Raw genomic sequence first — 12,196 nt, 5'->3', positions numbered from 1 at the left:
CTACTGGTAATATTTTGTATAGAAATAAGAAAATATAAATAGGCACAAATATTTTAGCTTTTATTACCAAAATGAGTTATATAAGAATATAATTTCATCCTGATGAAATCCTGATTGCCTTTCTGATGCTTGATGTGGACTGTTTGATGTTTTGAGCTTTTTCCTGTTTCTGGGATGCACTGGAAATCCTCTGGTGTGTTTTTGGCATTTGCAAGACATGACCAGGAATTCAGAGAATAATGCTTGGAATAAACTAACAGCTAGTTTCCTGACTACAGTTACACAACTGCACCAAAGCTTAAAGTTTTCTTCCTCTTTCATTAAGTTGGCAAACCTGAAATTGTTTGATTTTTTTGTCACTGTAATGATCCTTCACTTTGATTCTAATTATTATATTTTCAACATATAGGCTACAGCAGATTTCCCTTTAATGCTGTTATTAACGAGAGCAAGGAAGCTATATATACGCAGCACACAGAGAGAAACATGGATTGAAATTGATCTGCGATATTAAAAATATTTTATCTGGGACTGAACAATGCATTCAGCTTTTTTCCTCTCACATGAATTAGTTTTCCCTCCCACACAAGCCTATAACTTTTCATTTGCATTTGTTGCCTGGAACTCTGCTCAGTATTACAACTAGAACAGATATTTTCTTAAGAGAATGGAGCAGAGATGGTTCATCTCACAAGAATCAAATGTGTCAATGTTCTGTGTAACACAAGGCTATGCAAACATTGAGCAGACAAAGTCCAGACATGAGATTGTGCATTAACAGTTTCTGGATGCTGTGATTGAGCGATGAGGCAAGTACAAGGCTGCAGGTGGTGATATTGTTACATAATTTCATCAAAAAGGTTTTTGTTTTTATGCCCAGACACCACTGTAATACAGTCTGACCATGTCAGGAAAACACAGTTGTGGTACTTGGCCTCATGTGATCAGCTTTAGTCTCTGTGCTCCAGGTGCTTACAGTGTTCTGGAGAAGAGTCTGTGTAGATAATGAAACAGATGGTACAGTGTCGGCATCTATGTTTTGTATTCTGCTAGATTATAACTTACTGTAGCCTCATTTTGCTCTTGCATTTTCAATATTTGGCAGCAATATTTTGGTGGATACTACCTTATATGTTACATCTTTTTGGTGCATTAATTTGCATTCATTCATTTTAACAAATGAGATGTGCAATGGACAAGCAGTGGCCAAGCAGACAGTTGGTTAGGATGCTGAACCGTTGTTTGTCCAGCAGGGGGAAGCATTGCCAAACTGCACTTTGCTGCTGGGTTGCTGAAACATTGCTATTGATTCCCTGGGCTCGACTTTACCCGTTTACACACAGGCAGGGGCGTAGCAAGCTTTTCAAAAGTGTGGGGGATGGATGTGGTTTGTTTATAAACAATAAAAAAACGATGAATACAGTCACAATATCCCTATAATATATCAATTTGCATTAGTCTAAAAAACGAAATATAATACCGAAAACACTCGACATGTCAACAAAACGATAACAGAACATCTTCCCAAACTCTTCCCGCCTAAGTTCCCGCCTCCTCAGCACGAGCTGACCAATAACACCCCAAGAGAGGCGGGACTTAAGGCATAACAGCCAATCATCAGCCGGTCACACTCAAAGCCGGTGTCATGTTTGAGAAGGATGGGGAGGAGGCAGCCGCGGCGAGCGCAGACACAGAGCGGCCAGAGAAACGGAGGAGCGACTGTAGTAAGGCGTTTGTGCAAAACTGCGGAAAAACTGCAGAAAACGTGTGGGTGCTGAACCCTCTCACCGGGAAAAGTGTGGGTATCCCCCACGGGTGCGACGCCCCTGCACACAGGTACCGGTCCTGTGAGGGGCAACTACCAAAACGAGTTCCAGAACTGCTCTGCATACTACGTTATGCGAAGTGACCAACAGGGAGAATGAGAAAGAGAATGGAAAAATAGTGCTAACACCAACGAGGGTCGGTTCTGTGTGATGGTAACGTTTTAAAACATTCTAGATGGAAATATTTGAACAATTTTCATGTTTTTGTTTATCTTCCTTTATCTTGCAACATCACTGTCAATATCAGTAATAATAAATGTAAAATAAACATTACACACGAGTCCTTTCCATTACATGCGCATTTTGGCCCTTGCTAGAGACTAGTTTATCACATGATTAAGAAAGATTTTTCCATGGCATTTTTTTTATATATATATTAATTTTTCAATACAGGTTTAATTTAATGCATTTAAAGGTAAAGATATTGAAGTATTGTATAAAGTTCTTGGTGGCCATCTCACATTTTTAATACATAATATTATTATTTAGATCGGATTAATTTTCACTCCTCATTGAACGAATACTGATTTGCAGAACAGAGAATTTTCTGGAATGTTTCTGTCATAATAATAGTAATAGGAATATGAATATTAATTTTATGTGTTTTGTTATTTCTTGCAACAATTTGTTTCTGCTCACATGACAGTAAAATGATCTTGTAATCTTCCAAAATAATTAAAATGAATAAATATAAATAATGACTAGATATTAAAATGAGTATGTAAATAAATAAATAAATACATAAAAAACATAGTGGCCTGTATCTACCCCAAGAATTTTATATGTGCAACAAAAAGTGTTCATTTGCACTTAACACATATTGTACTTGCATTGAAATGTACACATATTTATAATTTTTTTTTTTTGTTTTTCATCGTACAAATACATGAAAACATACCTTTATATTATAGGAAGGGATCAGCAAATTTGGAGGGTCTGTGGCATTATAACATATGAAATCTCATAAATGAAATAATATAAAATAATATTATGTAACCATTTAATAAGTAATTTGTGGCATTTCGTCTCCGCATTAATTTGAATTCAGCAAGAAACTCTTGTTTATATGTGCACACTGTATTAGTGTGATTAGTGTAACTGCTTCCATGAGTATTTCAACAGAGCAAAACAGTCTCTGTCAATTATCACCTTATCAAAAAATCACCTTATCTGACAGAGGTCAGCACTTCATATTGATTGTCTGTTATTTGGCAAAAAGGTAACAGGCCATTTTACAGAATTTTCTAGAAAATTCAGCCCTGTGCATGCACAAAGCAATAGAGCATACATGCATTTGTGCACACATTTAATAAATTCTGTTTCTACAAGGAAATGTTCACATCAGTAAAAGAACTACAAGAGACATTTTATGCATGCTTTTCAGTGATAGGTTCTTTCACATTCTACTGTAAATTGTTTAAGAAATGTTATTACAAATTGAAACAACAGGCCAAAAAAACTATGGAGTCCTTTTGAATGATTTTTTTTTTTTTTAACAATCAACCTATCTGATGGCTTTATCGTTTTTACACTATAAGCTTCATACATGATTGTGACTTTGTTTACAATGTTTAGAATTGGAAAATTTGGAGTTATGTATGGAAGGATATTTCGGACTATTTTCAAGAGGAATTGCAAATTGCATTTTCAGTTGCATTTTCCACATGTGGAAATCTTGCATTACCGATTGCGTTTTCGTGAAAGCACAGTGACTGAAAAATTTCAAATGGAAAAGCAAAGTCCATTTGCAACTGTATTTCTTATGTCTTACATGTTATGAGACTGTGATATTTACATAGCAATATTAATTACCATGTATGCTTTTTTACTCCCTCTGACTGTCGGGCATGCAACCTGACAAAATTCAAAAGGAATTTAGCATTTGAATTTCCAATGCCTTACACGGAAACCTGTCAATCAGTGTCAGGGGTGGGATTATACTATGAGACGTGTTTGTATAAGGAAGTGACATCACTCACAGATGATTGTGTAACTTCATCCACTGGTTGTGCTGGTAGCAATGCAGTGGGGAAAGGAGCAGGAATCCGTTTCGAAAGCCTTGAACATGAATTGCTGGAGGATGCTGATCTGGAGCACCAAAGAGTCCTAAAATCTGGAACACGTATATGTGGCCCTGGAGTAGGTGCAGAAGGTCCTTAGCCTGGAAAACGCAAGCAAAGGTACCTTGGAATGAAGGTTCATTAGCCGGAGCTTAACCTTGTTGCAGATGTCTGTGTGTCTTCTGCCTCTCTGGGATAAAGACTCAGAACTTTGGTCGATCCACTTTGTCTCTCTAGGCTGGGACTCAGGACATGCTACATCAGTTGTTGTCTCACTGAACGAAGACTTTGAATGAAGTCTGAACATAGATTATCTCTTTCCTTGCAGGCTGGAGGCTCAGAGTGTGGTTGTATTTGTCGCTGCTTCGAAGCTGGAGACTTAGGACTTGGTATCTGTTATTGCCTCTTCCCTCACAGACCTGAAGCTCAGAATGTTGGTGATCTGTTGCAGTCCTTTCCTTGACAGGACTCAAGCCTCAGAACGGAGGTTAATCTGTTGCAGTCTCACCTTCACAGGCCAGAGACATCTGTTAGTGACTCCTGGATGTGTCAGAGACTCAGAACTTGCTCTGTTAGTGTCTCTCCCTGACAGGACTCAGAACCGGTGTAGCTGTTATCGCCTGTTCTCTCACAGGATTCAGACTCAGTACGTTGATGTAGCTGTTATTGCCTCTTCCCTCACAGAACTCAGACTCAGCACAAGGAGCGTCTTTTGGGAAGGTACATTCATCTCTTTTTGATGAGGAGGAGATTGCAATCTGACACTTCTCCATTTCCAGGCTGTGATTGGCTGTTTCCATCAGAGTCGGGGGACACTGTGTGACCCACCCTTCTTTCTTCCTGTGAAACTTATTTGCATCATCCAAACACACATTCAGAAAAGTGTCACTAAAAGTTTACCAGTGTATTTCTCACTTACCAAACCAAAACCATAAAACCTTTGGCAATATTACAAATGCATTAAGTCCAAACATGATGGGAAAAGATTGAACTGTTATGCAAGCATTCCTTTGTCCATTAGAAGCTGAGTTTGTGTAAGATGTTGCACTACACGTTGCTGTCACTGAGAATACTTATTTCTCTGAATAAGTATAAGACATGTATGTTGTAGCTTTCATAGGTTCTTTTTGAGCTAATTCGTGATGTTCACCTCTTCATGTTTAATAAATCAAGTGTTATGATCTGCCGAGCTCCCTGTCGGTGTTCTCCTTCCAACAAAGCCAAGAACCCACGAGCTAGCGCACGGTAAGAACTGTAAAGCCCGCATATACTGTAGAAAAGACTCGCATTACATTATTATTAGGCAAATTATAGGCAAAGAATATTGTTTTTAAAAATAACGTTATTAACCGGTATTTCTTCCACCCGAACTGGTTTTGGAATGGTAATAATATCAGAGATTGAGATTTTTTTTTTCGTTTTCAAGCCCTGATTTTGACCAATAGGAAGTCCTGTCCTTCCCGGGCTTTGTACCAAAGGTCTTCTTCTTGCCCTCTAAGAGGTGTCTGGCTATTGTCCTGGCATCTTTATCTGATGGCATTGGACAGTTTACTTATGTAGTCCACTAAGATCCAGACAAAATGTAGAAATTCTTTGTTGTGGTCAGAGAAGGGCCCCACCATAAACTGGGCTCTGGAAGGTGCTGTCCACTACACATGGTTACCACCTCCCTGCACGTAAAGGGCGGCCCAATTGGAACTCCCTTCTCCAAATTGGTTTGAAAATGCACGCTAGTGCATTTATAAACAATCATGCCAATGACTGCTGACCTGATGCATGCCAAGTCTCATAACCTCATGATACATGGATTTTTGCATTGCTCAACTCGTGTTACCTATACAAACTGCAATACCCCACCAGAAATTCCTTGGAAAAAAAAACATGTACCATGACCAGCTTGTGGATGGGGCATTCAGGGGAAGCGTGCAAACGTGCATTTGTTTAGTGTGGGCATGTAACTGAATGCCCCTGCCTATGCTCTAAGCAAACGGGGCGCACGTGTCATCTACCGCGTGCTTGCAAGATAGTCTCTGGTGAAGGGTATAAATTGGGGACAACAGGCTGTGCTGTACCTTCTCCAGCCGAGCTCTGTCTCACTAGTGGACCCTGCTGACCATGAGGCTTGTTCAAACGTGCCTGTGCCTGGCTCTCTCACTGAGCCTCGCTGCTCCCTCGTGAGTATACACACAGACACCTGTCAACACAGTGTACCATGTTAAAATTAATCAAAATAAATGATGTGTACAAAATAGCCATGCTAGTGTCTTAACAGTGTACTATAACATGCCATTAATAATAATTAGTATTTATTTATTTATTTTATTTTTTTTGTGTAATTATGAACCAACATTTAGATTTCTTCAACTTTGACCGCTTGGTCTCTAACTTATTAAATTCTTGCATTCACGTTTTACATTTTACATTTACGTTTACCTGTCTAGAAGATGATTTGATCAAACAAATTTTGCAATTCATCAAAAATGACTTACAATGGCAAGATTCAGTTATAAGGTAGATTAGTACAGTAATATAACAGTGTAAGAAAAAATTTATCTCAGACATAGAAATTCTTTAAAATTAGCTTTGAATATCTTACATATTGCCGAATTGCTTGAATTGCTTTTTTTCCAAACAAATAACAAAACACAATAAATCGAATAATTTAATTGTCTAATAGCTGAAAATGTGACATACCACTATTTTGTTCTAAATAGGGATATTGCAGAGAAACCTGATGCTGATGGACATAAGCATGAATTGCACTATGGTGCAAAGGTTGACCGTTGTGCAGGAATGGAGTTTGATGCAGTTGCGGTGAACGAGGAGGGAATTCCTTATTTTTTCAAGGGTGAGAAATGGTTGATCAGAGAAGTCAGTAATAATAATAATAATAATAATAATAATAATAATAATATTATATATATATACACACACACACACACATAATGGCCTTTAATTAACCTCTCGCTTTGATTTTTGACTGAAGGTGACCACTTGTTTAAGGGTTTCCATGGCGAGGCAGAGCTATCTAATGAAACTTTCCCTGAGCTGGATGAGCATCATCACCTGGGACATGTGGACGCTGCATTCCGCATGCATTCTGAAGACAGCCCAGACCATCATGACCACCAGTTCTTCTTCCTGGTAAATGTATCATTCTCTTAAATGCAATTTCTAAATCATTGTGATGTTTATTTCATGTATCAGACATGTGAACTAACGTCTTCTTTAACATTCTTAAAGGACAGCAAGGTTTTCAGCTACTACAAGCACAAGCTGGAGAAGGACTATCCCAAAAATATCTTTGAAGTTTTCCCTGGAATTCCTGACCATTTGGATGCTGCAGTGGAGTGTCCCAAGCCAGACTGTACTAATGACACTGTAATCTTTTTCAAAGGTATTATAGGATATTGTGGTATTTGTTTTTATCGGCACAGGTTAAAACATGATGGAAATGTAATAAGTATGTTGAGAGGTCTTGTTGTGTCTCAAGTCCTTCACAATCCACCAAAGGTGATGAGATCTACCACTTCGATATGAAGACCAGGAAGGTTGATGAAAAAGAATTCAAGAGCATGCCCAACTGCACCGGAGCCTTCCGTTACATGGATCACTATTACTGCTTCCATGGACATCAGTTCTCCAAGTTTGACCCAGTTACAGGAGAAGTACAAGGCAAATATCCGAAGGAGACCCGCGATTACTTCATGAGATGCCCACATTTTGGTAAGTGTAATAATGAACATGCAGGTGTGGAAAAGTAATAAGCCCGGAGAAAACAATTTAGCATGACAAAAAAAGAAGAACTTGGAGTCTGGTGCCTCTCCAGGAAAAAAGAGTACTGATGAACACATTGAGAGAGAACAGTGCAGCCGTATGCACTTGGATGCTATTACATCTGATGACGATGGCAGCGTATATGCTTTCAGAGGTGAGTTTCCTATTGATATTTCATCCATTTCATAAGCACATGCATCGTTTGCACCATGTTGCTGTAATGTTTGTTATGACTAATTTAACAAATGTCATTTTAAAAGATTCATTGACACAGTCATCTGTAGAACAAATTCTTGTTTCTATTCCATAGGGCACCACTTCCTAAGCATAACTGGTGATAAGTTTCATTCAGACACAGTTGAGAGTGCTTTCAAAGAATTGCACAGTGAAGTGGATGCAGTCTTCTCCTATGAAGGAGCAAATGACTTTCACCAGGCTTTATAACATTGGATGTCTCTTAAACTATTGTTCTCAGTGAAGTGAAAATGTCTGCATTTATCTTCTCATATATTCTGTTCCATGTGCAGGATAATGAGGTGTTTGTGTACAAAGTTGGAGAGCCACACACACACCTGGAGGGTTACCCCAAACCTCTGAAGGAGGTCCTGGGAATTGAGGGTCCTGTGGATGCTGCCTTTGTGTGCGCAGACCATCACATTGCTCATGTTATCAAAGGTATAAGCATTGGCATGCTTGTTCTGTAAAATACTGTAGATTGTCTATCCTCATTACAAGCATTTGCTATCTAGTGACAGAAAGCTTACTGTTTTTTCTACTATAGGTCAAACAGTTTATGATGTTGAAATGAAAGCCACCCCACGCGCGCCTGCAAAGGAAGGAAGCATAACACAATTCAAAAAGATTGATGCTGCAATGTGCGGACCCAAGGGTGTGACGGTTGTGATCGGTAACCATTACTATCTATATGAGAGTCCCATGGCTATGATGACGGCCAGAATCATGCCTGAACAGCACAGGGTGTCTCAGGAGCTGTTTGGCTGTGACCACTAGAGGGTCATATACAGAGAATGACAAGAGGAATTGCTGTGCAAGTGACCTAGTCTTTACAGACTGTGTGCATTGGAATCTCTAAAAATAGCCACATTAACTACACTGACTAGGATTTTCAAGCTGTAACATATCCACTTTTCTTTAACCTTTGTCACTGATCTCAAATGAAAATTCCTAATTCTAACATACAATCCTGGCTTTTACTGCACTGTAGTGTGCTGACTAATGTATGTGTCTTTTACCTCCAGTTATGTTTTATCTCAAGCTCCATCGAAGTCTAAAATGATTTTTTCACCTTGCTCTGTGGTTATTAAATAATCTTTTATATTTTACATTTGTGTGTTTATTATGATCCTACAATGTGCACCTATGAGATGATATCTCGTGTGACGTGTTTTATTGGAGAATATTTTGTTCAATATCTGTTGTTGTGTAATACTACCTGATAACTTGTGCGATTAGCCTACAGTATTTCCGACCTGACCTGATGTGCGCATGGATCGAGTAAATTGAAACTTAGGGTGTGTGTAGCCTACTGTGAAATAACCTCAGCAGTCTGCAGTAAAAATGACAAGGGATCAGCAACATTGCCATATGAACAAATTGATGCTTAAAAAAAACAGCTCCTCAAAACCATATAAAAGAAACCAATATTTTACAAACAAATTTAGTTTTTATTGTGCGCACCACTACTTTCGTTTACATTAAGCAGTTTCAGAGTAAACGAAACCCAAAAGTGGAGGGTTTATAAACCGGTCAAGCATCTCAGCCAAGTTGACGTTGTACCTTCAATATTCGCAATTCTAGTCTCTAAAGTTACATTAGAATTGCTATTGTTATAAATATTTGAGAATGTTCTGTCCTATAAAGCACTTATACTGAAAAATTCAAGACATTAAACGTGCAGTTTTATGTTAATTATTGTTATATTCATGTAGCTCAACCTTGTAGAGTCATTAGCCGCATTTCCACTGTCGGGCCAGTGCGAGCCAGGGCTTAAAGCGGGCCAGGCGGGGCTCATAGTCTCGGGCCAGTAGCACCGAGGACAGAATAGGGCAGGGTTTCGACAGTGGAGACTGAAGCTCAGATGCGCGTCACTAAAACACGCCCTTTACACACCTCTCAGAACAACGTCATGCAACCTCATCATTTCACCAACAGAGAAGTTATCAGAAAACTAAGAAAAAAGTCACTGGAACATGTGCGATCACAAAACGAAATTGCTTAATTAAATATTCAAATTCAAAAGCATAGATGTTTTAACTATAGAATAAGTGATACATTGATCATATTGATTTAATTTATCAGGACTCATAATTAATCACACATAAATAGCCTACACATAAATACTTATTTCTATTTTTTATTTATTTTTTAACGCTTATGAAAATAGCCTGCTTTTTCCTTAGAGTCTGTTTCTGTTTAGTGTAGCCACAGTAGCCGTCACATTTAGAATAATTGATAATATCTCTATTTTTATAAAAGCGCCTGAACAAAAACATTATTATATTGTTTTTATAACGTGAGCTAAACTCTCGAGACGAGGCTTATGACAGATAATATAAGTTACTAAATAAATACACGATTGTGATAGAGAATAAGAAGCTGACGTCTGATTTCTTCAAGCGGTCATATTTACTATGTTTACTATAGTAACGTTAATGCCCAGCGTGCATAGTCTTTTGCATCGTTTATAAATATTTCTGCCTTGTATGGTGATTATAATCCACATTGGATCAAGTTATTTCAAACACTCGCTGCTGACTGAAAGTGAGTTTGAGCTTGACTTATTTAAAAAAGTGTTTAATGCTGGTGTTAAAGCTGTATCTTTCTGAAATGATCCGCAGTGCTGAGCTCTCTAGACGCGGAGAAACTCCGCCTATGTTCATAACCCCTCCTCTAGCCCCAGCTGGCCCACTTTGGCACAAGGTTTTCGTCGGGCCAAAAAACCCTGGCCGTTGGCCCAGAGGAAGCCCCGGCGAGGCACAAACAAGCCCTGGAAGGTACAGTGGAAACGCGACTGGCCCTTGCATGCACTAGCACGCCCGGTTTAAGCTTGATAGTGATAAAGCAGCTATTGCCAGAAGTGGCCCTGAATCTACAGCCAGACTCGGCCCAGTTACGGTGAACAGGAATCGGCCCAGTGCTTTACAGCCGCATCAAACACTTGAGCCAGAGTGAGCTGCAGGCCACACTCCCCCGTGCTGATGTTTAAGCCCTCAAAAACAAAAACAAAAAACATATTTTTAATAAGTCATGCTTTCTACAGTGTGAAATGATTCTCTTGCTTATGAACTTTACAAGAGAATTTGCGAATATGAGAGTGCAGATTGCACAGAACTAAACCCACCCTGCCCCAAGAAGATAGCGTGCACGAAAAAGGAAAGAACTAAAAGAGAAAGTGGCAGTGGGACACATGAGGGGTGCAGGAAAAGTTCTGTCAAAATTTGTGCATTCTGCATAATTGTTAAGCTTCTGATGTTTACTGCAGTATTTCTATAGGGCTACTAATCCGAGAAGATTAGCTCATAATTGCAATAGGGTGTCAAAGTTAATTTCTCACGTTTGGCCAGGAACAGAAATGTTAAAATATCGATTCTGCTCGGAGTGAACCGATTGATTTTTTTTTTTTCAAGCTCTGATTTAGACCAATAGGAAGTCCTGTCCTTCCCTGGCTTTGTACCAAAGGTCTTCTTCTTGCCCTCTAAGAGATGTCTGGCTATTGTCCTGGCATCTTTATCTGATGGCATTGGACAGCTTACTTATGTAGTCCATCAAGATCCAATCAAAATGTAGGAAACCTTTGTCCACTATTGTGGTCATTGTGCACAACAGCCAATTGTCCAGGTATGAAAGTATCAGCATACCTTCTTGTTGAAGTGGCTCCAGCGCCACCTGATTGATGAGTGTGAATACCCTGGGAGAAAGAGACATGCTAAACAGAAGGACTCTGAACTACTAAATTCTGCCTTGAAAGGTGAACTGAAGGAACCTTCTGTGATGTGAGGCGATGGTGGTGTGAAAATTTGCATCCTTCAGGTCCACTGACGCGAACCATATTCTGGGTTCGACTGCATGTCAAACATATACAATCCGCAACTTGTTGAAAGGAAGGCACCTGAGGTTCATGTTTAAGTGCCTGAGATCCAGGATGGGCCTGAAATTTCCAACCTTCTTCCGAACTGGAATTTTTTTTTTTTGAGTATAACCCCCTGGGTTGGACACAGGGTCTACTGGTTCTATTATACCTTTCTCCAACAAGTTTTGGATCTCTTTTGAAAAGTCCAGGACCTCATTAACCTGGGTGCTCACTGGGGGTCTGTGATGGAACTTCTTAACATGAATACAGCTGGAGACGGTGCATTCATGAACCGTGACAGAGAAGCCAAGAAAAAACACGGAAGGAAGAAACACACATTAAAAGAAAATCTAAATCAATAAAGACTTCGTCTCTGGATGTAACAGGGTGCAATGTCATCTGCCGGTGTTGGTCTGTTGTGTTTTTTGAAAACCAAAGTCACT

At 39.2% G+C, this 12,196-nt stretch overlaps 1 protein-coding gene across 1 annotated transcript; it reads left to right on the top strand.

The window, feature by feature from the left end:
- Positions 1-5,897: 5,897 nt before the first annotated feature.
- On the top strand, positions 5,898-9,006 carry LOC128019936 (hemopexin-like). Its single transcript, XM_052606308.1, has 9 exons — positions 5,898-6,060; positions 6,601-6,734; positions 6,873-7,030; positions 7,130-7,283; positions 7,400-7,612; positions 7,716-7,817; positions 7,974-8,082; positions 8,175-8,338; positions 8,445-9,006. Exons 1-9 carry the CDS (start codon positions 6,002-6,004, stop codon positions 8,672-8,674), a joined length of 1,323 nt encoding a protein of 440 aa, XP_052462268.1. The 5' UTR covers positions 5,898-6,001; the 3' UTR covers positions 8,675-9,006.
- The last annotated feature ends 3,190 nt before the right edge of the window (positions 9,007-12,196 follow it).

Source organism: Carassius gibelio, chromosome A9 (genome assembly GCF_023724105.1).
Source record: "Carassius gibelio isolate Cgi1373 ecotype wild population from Czech Republic chromosome A9, carGib1.2-hapl.c, whole genome shotgun sequence".
Taxonomy (NCBI): domain Eukaryota; kingdom Metazoa; phylum Chordata; class Actinopteri; order Cypriniformes; family Cyprinidae; genus Carassius; species Carassius gibelio.
Note: the sequence above shows the minus strand (reverse complement) of the source record. Positions and strands in the feature narration are given on the sequence as shown.